At 44.1% G+C, this 22,431-nt stretch overlaps 2 protein-coding genes across 2 annotated transcripts in view; one reads left to right on the top strand and one right to left on the bottom strand.

Moving 5' to 3' along the window:
• Positions 1–4,493, bottom strand: part of EPDR1 (ependymin related 1) — a 31,203-nt gene extending 26,710 nt beyond the window's left edge. Inside the window, exon 1 of the mRNA XM_075143094.1 lies at positions 4,237–4,493. Within this exon, the coding sequence (XP_074999195.1) occupies positions 4,237–4,493 (257 nt within the window). The remainder of the gene's footprint in view (positions 1–4,236) is intronic.
• Positions 4,494–6,172: 1,679 nt separating this feature from the next.
• On the top strand, positions 6,173–16,847 carry SFRP4 (secreted frizzled related protein 4). Its single transcript, XM_075143092.1, has 6 exons — positions 6,173–6,749; positions 6,922–7,002; positions 7,093–7,158; positions 9,781–9,979; positions 13,087–13,150; positions 15,663–16,847. The coding sequence occupies exons 1-6, from the start codon at positions 6,308–6,310 to the stop codon at positions 15,849–15,851; spliced, it is 1,041 nt and encodes a 346-aa protein (XP_074999193.1). The 5' UTR covers positions 6,173–6,307; the 3' UTR covers positions 15,852–16,847.
• Positions 16,848–22,431: the final 5,584 nt, after the last annotated feature.

Genomic DNA, 22,431 nt, shown 5'->3' with positions numbered 1-22,431 from the left:
TGTTTATTTTGAAAAGTCATCACCTCTTCTCCAGATGAATGCTGTTATATTTGCACCTTACCATACACTGCTTCTCTTCAGTCAAGGACAGGGATTGACACATGCATGCAAACAGCCTGCCGGCATAACAGACTTACTTCTCTAAACGCAGCTTTGTTGCTCCTCTATTGTACTAGCAGTTTTTGTTGCTAAGTGAAGGAGTTAATCCTGCCCGTAACTGTGCCTGTCTTTTGCCAATAAAATTGAAGCTGAAGAAATTACCGACATGCAATTCTGTTTTTAAATAAACACTGATATGACATCTCCAGGTTGTTTTTCTGCTCTGCAGTTATGGTCATTAAAACAATAACCCTAGCAGTCTCAAATATGTAGGCATCCCAATGTGCTGCACACTGTACAATGGTCCATGGAGGTTACTGTTAAAATACACTCATAGAAGTGAGAAATTAATTTTCTTCCTCCAACTGATTTTCCTGACCACATGGAAATTTTTTTCTCCCCACCATCGCATTTCTCATAGGACAAACTGCTACTGGGCCTCCCCTGAAAATCACTCTGTGAAAAACAGTATGGAAGATAAGGGTGAAACTCTATGAATACAGCATGTGGTAAGTAACACTCCAGCCCTCAAACACCACCTGCATGATTTCTGCTCTGCTCCCCACTTCATGCTTTTCTTCCTTCATAACTGAGCACTAATGCCTATTGACTGGCTTCAGCAATGCCAGGCTGTACACTTCTTGCTCTGTTTCTCCAAGAAAATGAAAGGTGATGCAGAGCACGTGAAGTTCTGGCCACAATGCAGTCAACAGGCTTTTTGGTTTAGACTTTTACAGTGCCAGGATTTCTCACTGGTTTGCAGTGATGTCATATTCAAATCTGAACCGGTAGATATTACCTTAAAATGAAACACTTTCGCCCCAGCAGCAAAACCATGCTGATGACTGTTACCTGGTTTGTGAAGTGTCCAGAGATGGTGGCCAACAGAAGATTGGACAAGAGTGAGGAAGGATTAATATACAGAGAGCACAAAAGGAAGTAACTCCATGTAGTAGGCAATAAAGGATTAAAAAACACATCCTGTGTTTAACAGGTAATGTGACACGGCTCTGCCTCAAGAGCTCTAGGGAACCGTTTCAAGTGCTCTCCTTTCACATCATATAATCACCCTACTGGCATGACCTCTTCCAAAAGGGAAATGGCACAATCTACTCAATAAAAACCTCTGTTTGTTTTCTTTTCTCTTCTGCTGGTATCAGCTGAGCGCTACACGAAACCAAAGGAGAAGACTGTCCCTGCCCTCCTTGTCTATCCCCAAAATTTTGATCCTGAAGGGGAAAGAAGCAACGGGGCAAGGCATACTGGAGAAAACATAAGATGCAGAGTGTAGCTAAGGCTGGGGCTGTACAAGAAGCCAAAAAAGAAAGTTTAGTAATGAATCCAACTGGAATAGGTTCTCCTCTAAAAACCTCAACCTAGGATCACCATTGGTAGTTTTTACACTCTAAGCCGGAGTGCAGGCAGTCAACAGTATGACCCAGAGAAACACACACCCAACAAGCTGGCTGAAACAACTATCAATGACTGCTTTAATGAACCAACTCCACTTGGTCGTCCAGCGAGCAAGATGACAGCTCAGGTGGCTGGTGACAATGCTGGGGGAGCAGGCAGCCTTGACCAACACAGTCACTGCATCTCAGGTGCTCTTGCAATGACTGGCGAGCAAAGAAGTGATGTTAACGAAGCAGCAATGGGATATTTACCTTACGGTTACTTTTCAGGAGTTTACTTAAAACATTGGGTTGATGTAGGTATGAAAATGCCACAAGGCAAATTACTTGAATTTGAAACATATATCTACAAGAAAAACTGAAAGTTTCAGGTTTTCCTGTGGTTATGAGCCTGCAAGCCATTCCACACAGGCAGATCTTTGTGTCCCTGATTAACCTCAGTCAACGAACTTAAACAGGGCTGTGTCTGATTAAGGTCCACATTCGCAAGCTTCAGAAAACGCTTTGTATAAAAATTTGGTTGTTGGCCAACCCTGATTGCTGCATGTAAGTTACATCTGATAGGAGCAAAATGTGTCCGTTCATGAGAATTTAGACTGAAATTTCCTTAGAGACCAGGACAGCACTATTTTTCTTGTTGCTTTTGTAGTACTGCCTCGGCGTAATTACCCTTTTCTTGCCAACGTCAAAGGGGAGTGGGGGAGAGGTTATTTTTCAAAAGGCAGGATAAATCCCCTCGCCTCTAACTTCTGAAGACTTCAGTTTATGACTCACTGTGTCCACAGTGAAATGAAGTTGTGATCACAGCTCCAGACCCGATCCAACACACATTGAAATCAATGGGAGTCTTTCCGTTGACTTCAATGGAAGCTGGGTCACGCCCTTAGCAGACATTAGCTGCGCACATAACAAAACCACCCGCCAGTTTTGGATGGCAGAAAATACGGTCAGCCTGGAAACAGCAGGGATCCCTGAGGTCAGAGGTTGTCTACAACAAAAAACTAATACAGGAAAAACCAACAGAGAGATGCTTCAAGTGCACCTGTCTGCACTCTGACTCTTTCTAGCATTATCAACCCAGACGAAACTGTGTCCAGGGCAAATATTTATCAAAAATGTAAAAAGAGAGATCTTGGCAAAAGCCAAAATCTGGCCCAGAGTGGAAAATGTAGAATAATTATTCAATCTTAAAATAAAGTTTTCAAAATAAGCTTCAAGAAATGAGCTCAGTACAACTTAGGAGCTAGAAAAGGCTTGCATCAGACTTTGTAGCGTAGTTTTATGCTTGTCAAACATGAAGGTCAATCTAGGACTTCTAAAAGAAGGACAGTATGAGCCCAGCCAGTGTCAGATTAGGTTGTATGGTAGCAGGCCACCAACAAACAGCTAACTGTGTTGCCTTTAACATTCCTCATACGGCTCCTATATGAAAATAGTAATAAAGAAAAAGGTCACAATGAGGGAAAGCTAAGTTTGAAAATGAAACTCATAAAACAGCTTTAAGAGTGTTTTGGGACTGTCAGAGAAAGGACGGAGGAAGAGCATACACTTTGGAAAGATTAAAACAATGACTATGTGATGTTGGTAAGAAATTTATCATTGTCAGGGAAAAAAGCCAGGAGCAAAAAGGAATATTGATCTTTCAATAGCAGAGACCATTTAGTTTGGATGATACAGCATTTTAGGTTGGTCTTCACCTTGGCTTATACATCCTCAGGACTGACACACTATTATTTGAACAATTTTTAGGTGGGAGAGGCGGAGGTACAGGCAGACTGGCTACCCCTCACACTGGCAGATATGTCTTGACACGGTGTCTGAGAGTTACTGATGCTCGATACCCAGAACTGTCTCACTCAGGAAGGCTTCTCTGGGTTGAACATTTCTTCCACCCAGCCTGTCAGGGCCTGCACTTGACAGGTTGAGGAGAAAAAAAGAGGCCCTTCTTCAGTCAGCTTTTTTCTATGCTTATTTTTCAGCAAATCAAGAAATGCACAATGACGCAGGGATTTTGCTGAGTTAGCTATGGGCTCAGCAGACACATACTGCATAGATTAAGAATAGGGGAGTCCTCCAGGGCTGGGCAGCATGGGCAATGTGAGTAAGTACACTGTACCACAGGTAATAAATGCATCCTGATATCCTGCACTGACTTAGCACTTGCAGGAACTGAGAATGAGCAGAGAACTTGTAAAACGTGACTCAAACTTGTTAGCAAATTATTGGGCTAGAATCCCCCCTGCGACATTATTCCCATTTTTGAGTGTAATCTCTTCATTGTACCTCATTATATGTGTTATACCTCACATTTTGGGTTGTATTTTTGGACTCGATTCCCATTCCATTTAAAAATCAAAACAGCTGGGAGAGAATATCTCCGAAGATAAAAGGCTGACACTGTTGACATAAATCTCTTGCTATATATATCTATACGGAGCATGGATATAAGCCATGTCGGTGACAGGTTTTCCACCGCCGGTTATTCCCAGCATCTGCCTCCCCGCAGCCGTGCCCAGCCGGCCCCTCCGAAGGCGCTCCGCCGCTGCCACCCCCGCGGTCCCCCGACTCACGCAGGGGAGCTGCCGCGCCGCAACGCCGGGGGCCGAGGGAGACCCCCCGCCCGCCCCGCCGCCTCCGCATCGTCCCACACATCCCCGGGAGGCTCCGACCATCACCGCCCCGTCCGGCCCGGCCCCGCCGCGGGGGTCCCGCCGCGGACACCTACTTCTTGCAGGGGATGAGGGCCTTCCTCTCCTCCAGGATGCGGAGGCGCTGGTTGGGGCCGTCGTAGGATACGGCGGCCCGCGTGTTGCGGCCCGAGCCGTGCTCGTAGGACACCGTGCGCCCTTCCCACTGCCGCGGCGCCTGGCACGGCTCGGCCCCCGCCGCCGCCCCGCCGCCGCGCAGGAGGAGGCCGCCCAGCAGCAGCAGCAGCAGCAGCCCCGGCCCCGGCCGCCGCAGCCCGCCCGCCTCCCGCGCCATGCTCCGCGCCCCGCTCCGCGCACGGCCGCCCCGCACGGCGCGCAGGCGGGCGGGCAGGCAGGCCTGCGCCGGGGGGGGCGGGGGCGGCCCGCCTCCAAACCCGCATCGCCTCAGAGGGGAGAGGCGGTTTCTGCTCGAGCTGCTGTATACGAGCCGGGTGGGAAAGCAGGAGGCAGCGGGGCGACAGGCGACGGGGACCCTCGCCCCCCCGTGCCCCCCTCCTTGCACCCGGGTTGGCCGGGAGGGTTTGCTTGCCCTGGCTGTGCCCGCGGGGGGAGATGCCAGAGGGGCACCTGCAAGGCCCCAGCCTTGGGGTACTTCTGGGCACTCTGTGTGGGCTTTGGGAGGGAGGGGATACGCGAACAGGAGGGGGACCTCCTCTCCTGGGTGAAGCTGCTTTAATGTTGTTGTCGAGGGAGGAATTTACTTTTTCCTTGCCAGTGGCTCCCCGCAGACAATGTCACCAAGCACATGCATACCTTCATCTGCCACTGCCCTCTCAGGTTTCTCAACCGTTGTTTACTGCCCGCTCTGGAAGAGTTTTCCTCTGACACAAGGGGAGGGGGAAGCCTCTGCCCCGCAGATGCTCTGCAGCACCCAAGCCTGAGCCCTGCCGGATCCGCAAGGGGAAACACGGGTGGCACCACGGTAACTGGCGAAGGCAGGCCCAGGAGCTGCTAACTCTGAGCCACGCTGGGGCTTTCCCAGGCCACTGCAATAACCTGGCATCGAGTTAATCTTGTTTTCTCAGCGAGTGCCTCACAGACTGGGGTTCAGCATTTACCTCCAGTGGAGGAAGGGCCCATGGGTCTTTTCCGTGCACAGGGACTGGGGTGGGAGGGAGCCCCTTGCTCCCGCGTGGGCATGCTGCTCCGCTGTGTCAAGGGCGCGTGGCCATGGAGCATCACGGAAAGAAAAATAAAAAACATCGTGGAGAAAACCTGAAATCTCTTCTCCCACCCATTTGCAGATGCGACTGTGGGGGAACAGAGGTGGGGGGAGCGCAGCGGCGGACTGACTGCCCGCAGAGCAGCCCCGCACCGGCCCCGCGCTGCCCGCTCCAACCGCCCGCTCCCGCCACGGGTCGGGCCCCGCCGCTTCCCTCGTCCCGTGCAAACCGGGCAAAGACCGACTTCTCCGCCCGTCTGCCCGGCCGCCTCACGCGTTTCCCCGTCCGTGCCGAGCTCACGGAGGTAACTCCGCAACCCCCCGGAGGCGACGGGAACAGCCGCCGGAGCTCCCCCAAGCCCGCAAAAAGTTTCTGCTCCGTGTCCCTTGTGGAAATGCAGCGTGAAGTTCAGCCCCGCAGGAGGGGGGCTCCGGCCGCGGCTCCCGCGTTCCTCCCGCCTCCTCCTCCCCTCGCCCCGCGTCGGAGCGCGCAGCCCCGCGGCTGATGCGTGTGGTTTGGGTTTGCTCCCCCCGCCCCCCGCTTCCACCTGAAGGAATTTATGACACAGATGAAAACTGAAAGGGAGCTGGAGCCGCGGACGGGACACGCAGTGATGTCGCCGAGGGATTAAACGGGGTGGAGGTGATGTCACCGTGCCTGCACAGCAAAACACACACACGCGCACACACCCCCCCCACCCCCCCGGAGGAGCGGTGCTGCCAAGGGAGCGCGATCGGCCTCACGTCACTCGTGCCACCGGTATAAATGCGGTCCCGCGATGTCCATGGCTGTCGGCGCGGCGGCTCCCGAGAGTTGACTGCAGCCGGGCGCCGGGAGGCACCGCCGCTCCGCGCCCTTCGGCCGCCGCGACCCGCGGGGCGGCGGCGGGCGGCGGCGGAAAAGGAGGAGGAGGAGGAGGAGGAGGATGCTGCGCGCCTTGGTGGCGGTGTCCCTGTGGCTGCGGGTGAGCCCGCGGGCGCAGGGCGCGCCGTGCGAGGCGGTGCGCATCCCCATGTGCCGACCCATGCCCTGGAACATCACCCGCATGCCCAACCACCTCCACCACAGCACCCAGGAAAACGCCGTCCTCGCCATCGAGCAGTACGAGGAGCTGGTGGGCACCGGCTGCAGCCCGGTCCTCCCCTTCTTCCTCTGCGCCATGTATGCCCCCATCTGCACCCTGGAGTTCCTCTACGACCCCATCAAGCCGTGCCGCTCCGTCTGCCAGCGCGCCCGTGACGGCTGCGAGCCCATCATGCGCCGCTACAACCACAGCTGGCCCGAGAGCCTCGCCTGCGACGACCTCCCCGTCTACGACCGCGGCGTCTGCATCTCCCCCGAGGCCATCGTCACCGACCTGCCGGAGGGTGAGCGCCTCGGGGGCGGCGGGCGGCCGGCCGGCCGGCCGGGGCGGGCGGTAGGGCGGACCCCCGCTACCCCCGCGGGGCGGCCCGGGCGGGAGACTGCGGGACCCCCACGCCCCTGCCCCGAGAGCCTCTCCCCGACAGCTTTCCTTCCCCGCCGCGCCTCTGTTCGCAGATGTGAAGTGGACGGACTTCACACAGGGCGTGCTGGTGCCGGAGAGACCCCCGGAGCCCGACTGCAAGAACCGCGGCCAGGGTGAGCCTCAGGAGCCCCCCAACCTCCCCATCCCTGGAGCCAGGTCCCCTCTGACACCCCTCAACCGTTTCCCCTTCTCTTCCTTTGAAGAGCGATGCAGATGCAAAAAGACAAAGCCTACGCTGTCGACCTACCTGGCCAAGAACTACAGCTACAGTAAGTGCACGGGGAAAAACGCTTCGCGTTGCCTGTACCGCTCCCCTCTGCGCCCCCCGCGAGTTAGGCAGCTCCGTCTGCGTGCTGCACCCACACCAGGCCCCATCCAGCAAGTGCGGCGTGAGGACACTGCTCCACCACAGCCTTTCCAAGTGGGTTTTCGCCCGAGGACACCTAGCCATCCTCTTCCAAAACCCACCACTTGCGCACACGTCGTGCAGGCAGTAGTAGTCATTGTGCAGATCATGGTGTGTTTCTGATAAACGCAGTGAAGTATCGGTAAAGTGCACTGGTATCAACGGGTCGCTCTGCAGAAAGGGTGCTTGCTGCTGTAAAGGTCACTCTAGTAAGTGCAATTAGGTCTAATGTGAGCATGACCATGTGCTGCTTGGCCAGCTCCTGTTTTCATCCAGGAGGTGGAATAAACAGATGTTTATCACCTAAATAAAACTTGTAAATGTGAACGAAACTGAAGCAAGGTAAAAAGTTATTAGAAATTCATATATTCTTTTACTTACTAGCCAGAATTTCATCTGGTGCGGAATTGTCAGAGATTAATGGAATTCAGTGACAATTTGCAGCATCCAGCCAAGGAGTTGGCCAATAGTTTTACATATGTTGCATGACATATTGGCGATACAAGTATTTGCCTGCTTCCCCCTTGGTTCCCTGTGCGCCCACCCCCCAGGTTTTCTGATGCTGGGAGTCAGGAAGAACTCTAATTAAGATTAGATAAATACCAGATTAAACATCTGTAGTGTCAATAGAAAACCCCTATTAACTATGAATTTAACATGCGGTATCATGGGCTTTTGCACTTTATGGGCTTTTTCTTAGATGACAGTTGTTTCTTGAAGGAGTTTATTCCGTTCTTATGCAATAGGATTATTCTATCCATTCAATTCCTGTTTGTCTGATATAAAATGAAAGTAAGTTTGAAGTTATTTGCTTCTTTGTTAGTATAGGAAAAAAAAATCCAAACCCCAGTTTGGTGGGAATAATCAAGCTGAGCATCTGACTTAAGTAATTGTACACTTTTTTTGTTATGGCATTTTGATGCATTTATATCATACATTCTTTTTATATAATCTATTAATCTATCTCAGTATAACATAGTGATATGTTCAGGTGGGACAATGAACTTCCACACTTGTCTGAAATATATGAAAAAGCAGTGATATAAAATGACTATTCCAAAATGAAATACAGGTGTTAGTCATACAAATTCTGATTCCAGTGACTTCAGTGGGTGTGTTGCTTAAATAAAAACTGTAGGTTGGCGTCCAAAATTTAATTCCATTGAATTGGTGAAATCAAGATTTTGTTTTTGAGAGGTAGATTTTTATTCAGCCTCCTCTGAAATAAATAGACATCCTTATCTGGAAAATGAATTGAGAGACAAGACAAGGCAGAAAAAGTTACAAATAAAATCCATTTTTTTCTGAAATCCGTTAAAAGAATATATACAGACAAATTGTATTTCTAGCTGGTCAGAACTTGGTTTCAGTCAGACTTGAAAATGGATTGCAAGTCACCAAAACTGAAACCCCTCATGTGTTTTGTGGCTGTTACATATGTCTTGATAAAGTTAGCACATAAAACCCAGACTGCATTAAAATTGCTGTTTTCTACATGTGAAGTTTATTCCAAACGTTATTGCTTTTGACCTGGTGGCTGCCAGGGGCAGCGTCGATGCAGGCTGATCACCCTGTGGAACATACACTTCTCATGCTTCTTTCACTGAAGAATTTTGTGATAATAGGACCCTTCCTATTTTGACATTTCCTAGAGACAAAGTCCATGATGTAAAAATCATGCTTCCTTTCTCTGATTTGGTACTTCTCACAAGCGAGAAGGGGTGAAATGCTGCAGTGGTAGGTACTGCCAGGGTTCGCAGGTACAAAGTTAGCCAGGGATCATCCTCAGAGCAATCTACACAGTTTCACCTTCTTGCATCCATGCAGTTTTCCTCAATAAAAGGTAAAATATGGATGTTTGTGCATTCAGAGTCAGAAGAACCCATTTCTAAGTCTGTTTTATATGAGGATCTTACTATTGACGGATAGTTAAAGGCAAAAGATGAAAAAAAGTATAGACCGAGTAAATCACGACAATCCTAAGCCTCTTAGTTTTTGACTACTTATTTCAAACTTTCCCTTCTTTCTTGTATTTAAGAAAATACTTTAGTTCCTGGATGCAACCTACAGGGAAATGATTTTATTATTGAAAAGACTGAATTCACGCTAACTGTTCCAATTCATTACTTAATTGGAAATAGCCAGATGTGGCTATAGAAAGAGTCCGATTTATGCGAGGGGTTGTTCAAGTCTGAGTCAAAGGAGCTGTTTGTGTGTGTGATTCCAGGCGAGATCGCTTGGCCTGATCTGGCAAAGATTTAAGCACATGTTTAATTTCACAGTTGTCAACAGTCCTACTGAAAACCAAATCGGGATCAGGCCTCTGTTATTCTAAGCCACTGTACATGCCCACACATGAAGAAGTAGTTCTATTTTCACAGCCGAAACAACAGCTTTCAATTTAATACATTTTATTTAATGTTGAGATGTGTATAAATTTCTAAGACTGTTTGTTGTTCCCACGCCTCTATTTTTCTAATTGCAGTCATTCATGCTAAAGTAAAAAGCGTAGAAAGAGGGAACTGCAATGAGATAACTACTATGGTTGAAGTCAAAGACATACTCAAGTCTTCGACGCCAATTCCTCTGTCTCAAGTGCCTCTTCTTACAAACTCCTCCTGCCAGTGTCCACCTCTTCAACCGAAGCAGGACGTTCTCATCATGTGCTATGAATGGCGCTCAAGGTGAGCACTGGTGATGTGGTGGAGAAAAGTGTTATAACTAGCTGTGATAGACGGGAAGGAGGACCAGCAAAGCTCCCTTCCTCATCATGAGCATGTTTTGCTGATGGTTTTTCTTAGGATAACTCACATGTACACCTACATGTTTCAATTACCTTTGCAATTAACTTTTTCCACTTAATCAGCCTCAGCTCTGAGCCACATTGCGGTGTTCACAAAACCCGGCTCACACATGGAGCATAAACCCTGGTGGCATTAGGTGCTGACAGCGTATTGCTTAATGCATCGTGCAGCAGTTCAGGCATCTCCAGCTGTTTGGGAGTGTTTTTCCAGGACTGCTTTCCATAGGTATGAGCTGCTTCGTATGCTACAAGCCCGATGGTGGCTGTAGATGGTGGTCCACGTTGGCAGGTCCATGGGGAAGGTATAGCTCTGCCTCACCGACCCCAGGGGAGGGGACAGGACATGATGCGCATCTCCTGTCTGCAGAGCTGCTGGAGACAGAGCCAGGCCCTCTCTGCCGGCCTATCCATGCTTCGGACCGGTGCCATCAGCGAGATGTTTCTGATCCCACAGCTGTACTGGGACCAGCCAAAGCTGCAGCCATTGGAGCTCCGGCTCCCGGATGGCAGATGAAAAGTAAATACTCTCAGAGCAGCTTGCCAGTCCTGCTGTATGATTAAAAGATAAAACAAAACTAACTTTACCAGACCTTTCATCTGGCAGGCAGCCTAGCCCCAGGCATGGAAGGAAATCCAGCATGCTGGTCTGGACGGGAGGCAGTGATGAATCACAGCTCCCTTTTCTCTCTGGGTTCTTGAGGCAGAAGGGGACATCCCACCCCTGTTAGCACCCCAAGTGTACCAGTAGCAACAGACGCCAACAGGAGAGGTTGTGGCATGGTAGGTACATGTGGCTCTGTGCTGTGGGTCAGAGATAAGGCTGTTCGTAAAATGTACAGGCTGGTTTTGCATACAGTGATATGACTGTTAATTGGACATGTGCACTTGTAAGAACCATAGAACATCTACGTGCAGAACTTGATGGGCCATATCCATATTTTCAATGAGTTTTAGGTTGATATTTTAAAAACATTTTATAGGTGTTTCTAAAAGTTGCCATCTGATACCTTATTACCTTAACGTTTTTTTTTGTGTGCTAACAGGCACAGTATTTTATTATTACACAGCACCTCATCCCTCCAGGTCTGGAAGTATTTCACAAAGATTAGAGCCCTCTGCTTGTGTTAGCCATTTTAGGGATACATGCTCTGAATCACGCAGAAGGACCACGACCAAGGTTGCTATCAAGGAGCTCTGAGCTGCAGAGCTTTGTTGGAGAGGACCTTCAGGAGGCTGTCAGGGAGGGGAGATTTCAAAAGTGAAAGATTGCAATTTGCTTCTCCATTACTACGGAAAAACACACCATTCACTAAATATTTTGTGATGGTTTTTAAAGGTCACTGAGGTTTTTAATTTGATATAGTGTACTAAAATGGATTTGAAAAAGAAACATAAACTATTATATGTGTTTCCTGTTGAACTCAGTGGCATGCAAACAGAAGGTTTTGAGTTACAGCAGCTTTTTGAAATGCCAGAAGCAAAATGGGTGGAAGCTGTATCTCCACTGAAGTCAATGGCAAAACACCCATTGCCTGTCAATAAGGTTAGGGTCTCACTCAATAATTTGGCCTGAACGGAAGCTGCATCAGATGTACACTGTGTTGTGGTTTCATTCATCACGATGTGGCCTTAGCTTTAATCCTATATGTTAATTCTCTAATTTTTCCTCAGAAAGAAAAGGAGATCTGTATCATGTTGGTCTTGATTCTCCAGGGCTTGCACTCACTGTAGTCCTTTTATGTTTGGGCAAAGTGGATGCACAGTGGCTAACGGCTATGAGTGGCAGCATTTTGTACTCTTTTTGAACTGGTATGAGCAGCAACGCTGTTCATGGAAACTGGAGGTCGCGCCCTGCTACGGTATATAAACCTCACCCTCCAGCAAAGTGCTGTATGAAATTGTGTGCATTTATAATGACGTTTTGATGTCTCCAGCCAACACTGATGTCTAAGTAAAACCTTCCAGAATTAGGGAAATTATATTAGGGCATATTAAGGCCCAGTGTCTCAAAAAAAAGAAAGGTATGAAAAGAAAAGAAGAAAAAAAAAGTTAAAATAGTTAAATAGTTAGCAGTAGAGGAGATACAGAAATTCCAGCACCCCTATGCTATAAAATACTTGTTTCTAGATTGGGACTTTGAAGGTGTGACATCAGACTGCTTTAGAATAAACTATTTTAGAAGCTGTTTAAGGCATATACATTTAATAGTTACGTTTTTGTTTTGTTCATTTCATAACACCTAGGCTCAGTATTTTCATACAGGAGCGAGCCAGATTTCATTGCTAGGCAAGTATCACTGCCCATACATCTTCCAAATTCACTTTAAAGCACTCATTAAGTAGTTACATGTAGGAAATACATAATATGTCCTCATGTATTTATAAGTAGAAATGGAGACGGTGGTAAGTGGTCAGATAATGTGTTACCATTCATCAGCTGAGCTGTATTAACTGGTGGGTTTTTTTTAAATCAGAAGTAAAATACGTTAGTTTAAACTACTCTTCTGCACACAAACACACACACAAACATATAGTAGGCATAAGTAAAAATATATGTACATATACATTTAAACAGTTTCATGGGATGTTACACAACCCATCACTTTTTGTTAACAGTAATTGAGACAGGACAGTTTTCCCCTGCAGAATAGCTGCAGGTGAGGACAAAGGACTCTAAATGTTCTCTCATTACTAGCCATGCGCTACAGTTTTGGCTGTAAAATCTGATTTCTTTTGAAAACTACTTTCTGTTTTTACAGAGTTTAGAATAGAATTTCAGAAGAATCTGTACAAGCATTTAGAAATCCATTAGAAAGCATTTAGAAATGGAGAAAAATATTTTTCTGCCTATCGTCCCACACACACAAACTGTCAGTACCAGTACCTGCTGGTTCATTTCAACCTCAGTCTGTGTTAAATTATCTGGAATGACATCTCAGGAATCAAAATCAGAAAGACCTATAACTTGTATTTATTTCTTAATTTTCAGGTTGATGCTTCTTGATGGATGCCTAGTTGAAAAATGGAAGGATCAACTAAACAAAAGATTTAAGGTAAATACCACCAAAGAAAAGAATGCTGATGTTCTTGATAAAAAGTTAAACACCTTTGTTCTACTTCTGCACTGAATAACTTGCTTGACTTTCAGATATCCATAACACCTCTGGGTATTATTATTTCGGGTATTATAATTTTCGTACCTCATAATTACATGTAAGTGTAAGTGAAAAATTGAAAATTTTGGTCTTGCATTTTAGGGTCTCTAAAATTTTATTTCTATTTTATCTGCAAACTGTCCCTAAATAGGATGGTTGGATGATCTTTGTGTGAACTCTGGCTTATTACAATAATGACTCTAGGAATTTCTTTCATATCACTGCTAAGGCAAGTAACTGTCAGATAGGTGATACGCAGATGAGTATATAGTCCGCATTAGGTAAGAAAGGAAGTTAAAATCCACTGCACTGGATAAATGGGCTTTGCTGCATTAAAGATCGCAGGCTGGAGACACAGACTGCTCACCAGTTACTTCCCACTAAAGACCCACTGAAAGTATTTGGCATCCCCTCACTGGTTTCAGGGAACATTGGAAGGAAAAGTCTATAGTATAGGGACCTGAGAGGCAGGGGCAGCAGATGCCCCTGCTTTTTGGGGCTTCAGGGTGACACTTGCTATCACTCCCTGCTTGTAAAATCCTCTTTATAATGGAAAGAAAGGGTGTATCAAGACAATGTTTGAGTCTTCCTCACACTTTTTAGAGATAGAAGAACGTTATTTCTGGAAATAATAAAAGGTTTCAGGTATAAAAGGTACATAAAAGGTACATAAAAGGTACATGCATATTTATTTTAATTATGAGCTGATAGGCAACTGATAGAGATGAGGAAAAAAGATGCATGTATCCGTCAGCAGAAGCTTTTAGATTACAAACCAACTTCTCGCAGGAAATTGTATTTGATGCTTTTATCATTCCCTTTTCTCCTCACTTACTCACTCATGTAAAACCTATGTGTGAAAAAGAAAACATGCTTTAAATCTTCGAAAAATATTACATTGCAATTGAAGATGATACCATGTGGGGTTTAGGAGAATACTGACATATGACTCGGACTCTTGAAATCCCTTAGCTGTCAACTTAATGGCCTGTTACTGGCACACAGTGTGTTTTAGTGGCCTCCTCACACTGTTTTGTCATTTCTAATTGTGTCTTGAAACTTGTTTCAACATTCATTTCCAGACTGTCAAACCAATGCATGACTGCCAAACAAAATGCTTCTCAAAGCATGTGTCATTCCCTCTGATGTTAATAGTTTCATAAATTAAATCCTCATTTAAACATGTTTGGGTGGGACACACCTGACTAGACCTGACTAGGCAAAGATAGACAGTATGGAGATAGGTGTCACAGTGGCTTCATTTTAATGCCCATCATTAATCTCTGAAGACTTGCATCCAACTTTTATCTTGAGTTACCACTTAAAATGAAGGTTTTGAGCTGTCTGTGGACCACAGAAGACAGCTGTTAACATAACCACAACATGGCTGGTCTCTTCTCTAGCCAGGATGAGAGTCTGAGTTGCAACAGGGTCAGTGCAGAGATACTAAATAGGAAAGCTGGAGAGCATTTATCTTGCTCTGATCACTAGGCAAAGCCCCTGCCTTTGGGAGTTTCAGAAGAGAAAGATCCTTAATAGAGGGGAGAGGCGAGACCCTTTCTACTATCTACCTCGCTTTCCTTAAAATAAGTATTTCTCTTCCTGGAGGTGAAAGACTGCAGTCTCTGCTGCAGTGTTGAGGATCTCTCTGTATTTTGGACCACCTAACCACTGAACCTCACTGTAAAAACCTGTTTTCTAACCACTGCACTTTCGGGTTTGGAAATCTGACAGCTAATCTCTTTGGTGGGCTCTTTGATCTAACTGCTTTTCAAAATTTCTCAGGGATGCTGCTGAATAAAGCTGCAGGTGCATTATTCACAACCATCCCGTTGCAACTCTGAACACTGATTTCAGTGGTCACCTCCGTTGCCTATCTGTAACATAAGCTCTTTCATGCCCAGTCCTCTCCACCCCAAGGAAAAGAAGAAAGTAAATACCACCTTCCCTTGTAGCTGTGTGTTTAAATATATATTGTGAAAGGATAGTCTGCTTCCTGCAGACTTTTCTGAGGAAAAGTCAAGTAGCACGTTCAGTAAGACAGCAAAGAAGGAGTTTGCAAAGGAGTCCCAGAGTGCAGATCCTGTCTTTTTGATGGCAGCTCCCCCGGATTTCTGAAAAGGATGAGATGTGCACTCACATGCAGCATGCACATGAGATATGCAGTTGTCATTTTCATCAACTGGTATTGTGCAAATTCTCCCACCCAAGAACACGTGGCAGGTTCCCCCTGCAGACAGCCATAACATACTGACATCAGTGGCCCTGCAGGATAGAGCACAAAACTGTTAAAAGCAGCACTAGTATCAGTGGTTCAGGATAGCAGATATCAGGTTCTTTGATTAAGACATAATTATTTATGGTTATGTCCTTCCCTAACTCAGCCTCTTTGTCTTCTGCATTTCCACAGAGATGGGAACAGAGACTGCAAGAACAAAAGCTGCGAACGGCCCGCAGTAAGAACCAGAATGCAGGACGCAGTAGTCGGAGTGGAGCCCCAAAACCATCAACCAAGAACACCAATCCGCTGGTCAGTGGCCCCAAAAAGGCTATTAAAATAAGAAATGGCCAGAAAGAAGTCAACCCTAAAAAAGTATGAGTGTGAAATTTCCAAAAGGAAAGACTTCTCCTGCACGATGAGGGTCACAATCTGGCTTGGTTGGCATGTTTTATTAATCCAGAACTCATTGACTTAAAAACTCACGGCAGTTTCTACGTAGACGTTTTTGCTGCACTTTACTTTTAAAAGGTTTGCTTTTCCTTTCAAGCCACTGCAAGCCATAGAGCGTAGGTTTGCACTAATACGTGGTAGGCATATTCAAGCTGACTGAATCTTGGGCTCTGATTTGCAATTCTAGATAGATCTAGCCTTGGCTGCCAGAGGTTTTAACTCCTTATGCCGGTTGCCTGCCCTGCTTCCCTGCCAGAGATTGGAGAGCTGCATGGGGCATCTCTTTTCTCCTCAGAAAGTGCACTGCTTTAGTAGTTGGCGAGTTAGTCTTTGAGTCAGTCTGGTGAGCTGAGAACCGTGGCAGCTGAGGAGCAGCAGAGGATGGTAACCTCTGGCAGACATCTGGGGCAGCAACCACTGCAGCTGCTGGAGCTGAATCTATCTGCTACTTGGAATCACAGCCCTTGTTCAGACCATTCAGAAACATAGTTTGCCAATCAGCATCTGGGTATGCATTATGTGATTATTTTATGTGCGTGCCAGAAATATGCTTACAGTGTTAGTATTTGATCTTGTGGGTTTGTGTAGCAAAAATGCATTGGAAGCAGACATTTAATTTTTTTTTATTGTACTTCAGGCTGGCTTCTGTTGTTATAATTTCAAATATATTTAAGCATCTAATTGAAAAATCAGTATTTTTTAAAAGGACAGATTAAAGTGAAGCAGATCTGTGGAATTCTTAAAAGTAACACTTATGTTTGCTGTAATATAGCTTTGTTATGAAAACTGGAATAGCATTATTTTAAACATAACTGACAGCTACTGTACAGTGTTAAAGAGAAGATAGGGCTTCGTGTGGCTCGGTGTTCATTTGGATAATTTTTTATCATTTGACACCATATTTCTAAATCTTTCTCTGATACCAAATAAATAAATAAACAAACAAATAAATAAATATGTCTTGTCCCTATTCCTGAACTTCTCAAAACAACTGGCTATCTGCAATTTTGCTGATCAGAAGGTAACGTTTACCCTGCGAAGGGTCATAGACAAAGCAGATGCTTTTACTTATGTACTAAGTTTTACTGACAACATATGCCGTGTGAGGTATTAAAATAGCAAAGATGATATAAATGTAATTAACGTGACTCCAAGATGGCATTTATGCTATTCCTGCTCAAGCTCTACCTAGATAAGGCAGTATGGCTAGCACAGTCTGATTTCTGTTAACACATAAAAGGATCACCTGCATTAACATAAGAGCTCATGATAGACATGTTAAAGACCTTCAAGAATTCCTGCAGCAAAACTAATGACTAGATTTGGCAATTCTGGTATCCATAAAACAAAATGAGCATTTCTGAAATAGAGAGAATCTACATCAGAAAAAAAAGAGTTCTGTGTAGGTTAACATAAAGAGTTACAACGGGTCATATCAGTATATTGATTATTACAAGAATTACAGTGGAATTTGCATGCATGAAATTTAAGGCAGAATATGCTGGAGTGATTTTGGTAGCAGCAGTAATATACTTGGTAATATGCTAACACAAGCTGAAGACATAGATGCCAAGTTAGAATGCTTAAAACAAAGGGACAGAGGTGTTAGAGAAAAATCGAATAACAGTGTGTAGGGTAGTTCAGGGGGAAAAAAAACAACCCTACATGATCATTGGTTGAGTATCGAGCAGTTGGTTAAAATATGCAAAGGTCAGCATTTGAATGTAGCCCTTCCTGATAATTCTGGGCAGATGCAGGACTTTATCTCCATGGAACATCTGCAGAATTAGATCCAAAATTCAATCCTGGTGCCAGGAATGCTGAGCATATATTGCATCTATTGACTTCAGTGGAAATTATGTGTATTTGACATGTCTAAAAAAAACAGACCACAAACTTAGGTGCCTAAATACAGATGATAGGTGGAATCTTAATCCTGTACAATGAAATAGAAAAACTGAAATCGAAATCAAAGGAGACAGAATTTCACTGCAGGTGACTAAGTTAAGTGAGTTTGAAAATGCTGACTTAAGTAAGAATGATCTAAAAGATAAGTATGATTGGAACACTTGTAGAATAGTTCTATCATCTACTATGTAGCAGGAGTACTTAAGCTTTGATTACCTGTTGATCCCAATTTAATTGAGTCACCATCCCTGGAGGTATTTAAAAGACCTGTAGCTGTGGTGCTTAGAGACATGGTTTAGCGGTGGACTTGGCAGTGTAAGGTTAACGGTTGGACTTGATGATCTTAAAGGTCTTTTCCAACCTTAACGATTCTATAATTCTATGATTCTAAAGTACCCCAATAAATATGTAAAAGGTTAGCTACTAAAAATGAACAACAGTCCTATCAATGTGATGTTGAAATAACAAATACCAAAGTTGTGATATTTCACTTTAACAAGTTTTATTGTGAATACCATCAAGTGTGTTGTTTGTTGAATGAAACCTTTGGAACAGCTAGCTAGACTTCATAGCAACATTACATATTATTTTACAACTGTTAAAATAAAACTTTTTTCATTTTTTGATATCAGAGAGAAAAATGTAAAAATTATTTTCTACAGAGAATTGCCACCATTCCTTCTGTAAGTTACTGTCTTTGGACTGAGTATTCCAGTATGTTGGAATAAACTTTTATGCACCAAGCCCGGTGTTTCCAAAATCCTTGATATTTTTATGTATGCTTTATACTGGCTAACTTTCATTCTGTTATGGTAACAATACGGAAGAAGGAAAGGCAATACAACAAAAAGCAGGGGATGTCATAATACAAAGAACAGATGTGCAGCCAGGGGGAATGAATTAGTAAGGTTTCCCTTACTGTTCCATTTTGTTTTCCCAAATCCATTTTTTTCTACTTTCTAAGAAGCCATCGGTCAACCCAATTCAACACTAATATAATTCACTCCATTTTGAAAATCCGTTACAATTGTTAACTCACTGCGACATCAAATGCCAGCTGAATGCAGACCCAGAACACCCCCGCCCTCCCGCCCACTGCCCTTCCCTTGCGAAGGCGCGAAACAGCTGTTGGAGCAGTGAGGGCTGTTCGAGCAGGCAAATGTTTCCTCCCCACGTGGGCCACTCACCACTTCTGCTCCCCGGCATGTGGCAAAAAGTCAGACTCATAGAATCATAGAATCATAGAATCATACAGGTTGGAAAAGACCTCTAAGATCATCGTGTCCAACCGTCAACCCAACACACCATGTCCACTAAACCATGTCCCTAAGTGCCTCATCTACACGTCTTTTAAATACTTCCAGGGATGGTGACTCCACCACTTCCCTGGGCAGCCTGTTCCAATGCTTGACCACTCTCTCAGTAAAGAAATTTCTCCTAATGTCCAATCTAAACCTCCCTTAGTGCAACTTGAGGCCATTTCCTCTTGTCCTATCGCTAGTTACTTGGGAGAAGAGACCAACACCCACCTCACTACAACCTCCTTTCAGGTAGTTGTAGAGCGCGATGAGGTCTCCCCTCAGCCTCCTCTTCTTCAGGCTAAACAACCCCAGTTCCCTCAGCCGCTCCTCATAAGACTCACCTCACCTCTCCTCGTGCACATTCATGGCCAGGTGTAGTCATTGCTGAAAAAATTAACAGGCCAAAACTTGAAGTGTCAAATGTTATTTCTCAGTGTTACAGCTGAGGGACTTGGCATTTTTTTCACATAAAATAAAAATTGCCTGGAACTCCAAACAGATGTTTCTAGTGCGTTTCTTACTACCTCCCACACAGATGTACCCAGTTTAGTAAGAAGTGCCATTGAATATTTTCACTGAATGTTCTAACCTCAATTCCAAAAGAATGAAACCTGAAAAAATATTTACTCTAATTGTGAATAATCGGCACCATTTTAGAAGCTCACTGTAAATAAAAATCAGAACTCTTTTATGAACCACATTTAAAAAACTGCCATAAACCCCCCTTCAACAGGACCTGAATGTCCCGATCACTTTAATTCAACTCAGTGTTGCAGCTCCGTTACTTTCATCCAGTCATTGCATATAACTGAGAAATACTTCCTGTACAAATAACAAGAAGATTTTCCAGTCCAAAATACTCAAACAGCTCTAAAATTATTTTATCCAGCATTGTAACCTAGATTCCAAATTAATGAAACCTGAAAAAATATTTACTCCAATTACGCACAACCGACACACACTTTTTGGTTGCGCTTAGTAGTTGAATATAAATGCACATCTGAAAACGTTTCCTCAACCAGATTTTTTTGGTAAACCACATCAGCCCCAATTAATTTTGTAAATAAATATAAATCCATCAATATGGGTCAACAAAGATTCAAAATTGTGTTTCTATTTATGGTAAAAAACAGTAACTTGCAAGGACCTACAAATAAGTATTTAATTTCTATAGAGGTATATTACTATTACTTCTAATTAGACCTAATCAAGGCTCTACATTTAATTTCAACTGCTGACACTATATTTCTTGTAACATGTCCGAAACTGAACACCAGCCTTACTGCAAGGCGAAACAGGATTCCAAGCTTGCTTCTCAGAGATGCAGTAAATTCAGGTGGTTCCAGGTAATCTATTAATATCAGACTGGCTCCTGTTGTGGCTGCCAAAAGGCTTGTGGATAAACCAGTATGGCAATAAGCATAAAGGAAAGCATCTGGAAGGGAGGACACACTCCTTTTCTCTAGAGGAGAATACTAAGATCAAAACCCCAAAGTACCTTAAATATGTCAGACGGCCTATGTTAGAGATAGAAGGTTAATAGATGCATCAAAGTGTTCAAGAGATGCCCCGAACAGACCAACACCCTAAGTATTTTGATTCCTTCTGGTTACAGTATGATGAAAACTTTAGTTTGCAGATACTCAGAGCACATCCGCATTTATCCTCTGAACAAGGTAATCAGAAAGCTAATCATTTGCTCCCAAAGAACTGTGGATAAAGTGAATAGATACTTGCGAGGTCTGACCTGCCAGTGTAGCTCATTCAGCAGTCAGAGCAAAAGAAAAACAGTGCAGCGGTACACAACCACAAGCTGATTGACTCCATCTTCTTGGCAGGGAAAAAAGCTTTTTCCCCACTTCTCTTATTTTATTACGCAGTAATTCAGTACAAATACTCACTAAAATCAGACATACTAATTCTTCTTAAACAGTATTTTGATATTTAGAACCAGCTTGTTTATCATGCTAAACTGAAACAGATCTTTAATATAGGCTTAGTGTCAAATTATGATTTCATTAAAGTTCCTAAACAAGGAAATATGTGGTCTGTTGTATAAATAAACATGTCCTGTGGTTCCATTTCTCTCCTGCTGGGAGAAAAATCAGAAGAATAATTATGTTATCTTCTGTTAGTGTTGGAATAATTTTCATCACATCTCTGCACCACCTAATTCTATGCTGAACCACGAGATATTTTCTAAATAAATGGTCGTGAAGGTCACATTCTCTTTTGGTCTGGCATTTAGATATGAGATAAAAGGACAGAGTCAGACTTTCTATAAGATTTGTAGGCAGAGGAGCTGTATAAATTTAATTGCAAGAAAATTTTAATCTGTGAGACTCAATGGAGTTTATGTTGGAACACATTCCTCCTGACTCTATAAATGCAAATGTTTGCTGATCCCATCACAAGTGCTCAAACTCTTAAACATTACATCCATGTCTATGTCACAGTAATATAAAATTCGAAGAAGAGTGGATGGCAGTCTAAATTATGTGTACAATACCTAAGTCTTGAGTTAAACCTTTAAAGAGAGAAAGTAATCTGTTAAAATACTGACAGTATTTCAATTGTCATGTTTTTGAATACATGATATTTTGATAATTCCACAACAGGCTGTAACTCAAAGATACACAACCTTTGTGAATCTGAATCTCTCCATCAGCTGACTGAAACAGTTATTTTTATTGTTTTGAAAAGTCTCTCTTAAATTCCTCCTTTCCAAAGCTGCTAAAAGACATTAAGATCAAGAACATATTTAGGAGAAGCAAATAAGCATTAATAAATTAAATGTTCCCACATTTCAATTTGGGTTTGCATACTTATGCAATGGGAAGAAAAACTGTCATAGATCTATGCATAATATTTCAATGTAATCTACCGAATCATTTTAACCAAGCACTTATGATCCCCCAAGCAGGGGTCATAAGTGACACATATGAATATATTAACCCAAATAAATGTAGTCCTTCAACAGCTAACAGTTAAACCAAACAGAAGAAAATGCTATATTGCTTGAGAGTGATGTAATGGAAGAATGATGGTTAAACAAGCAATAACTCAGTATATAAAATTAACCAGGAAGAGCTCTTGTACCCCTACAGCTAAGTGAAATTTCTAAGATCAATGCAATAAATAATCCACAGTATTCAACACAGGTATCACCCGCGTGTGATACCTATCAAACATTTACTATTTGATTGTGAACTTCCATCAGAAGATTAATGAACTCTTAAGTCATAAACATATTTTGCTGTTTCAGCATTTCTGCTCCTGCAAAAAAAAAATCCCATCTA

This window comes from Calonectris borealis, chromosome 2, assembly GCF_964195595.1.
Source record: "Calonectris borealis chromosome 2, bCalBor7.hap1.2, whole genome shotgun sequence".
Lineage (NCBI taxonomy): Eukaryota > Metazoa > Chordata > Aves > Procellariiformes > Procellariidae > Calonectris > Calonectris borealis.
This window is presented reverse-complemented; position numbering and strand designations above follow the sequence as displayed.

Coding starts and splice junctions, on each gene's coding strand:
- SFRP4 (XM_075143092.1), top strand. CDS start 6,308: ATGCTGCGCGCCTTGGTGGCGGTGTCCCTGTGGCTGCGGGTGAGCCCG. Junction 6,750..6,921: donor CGTCACCGACCTGCCGGAGG/GTGAGCGCCTCG, acceptor CTCTGTTCGCAG/ATGTGAAGTGGACGGACTTC. Junction 13,151..15,662: donor AACTAAACAAAAGATTTAAG/GTAAATACCACC, acceptor GCATTTCCACAG/AGATGGGAACAGAGACTGCA.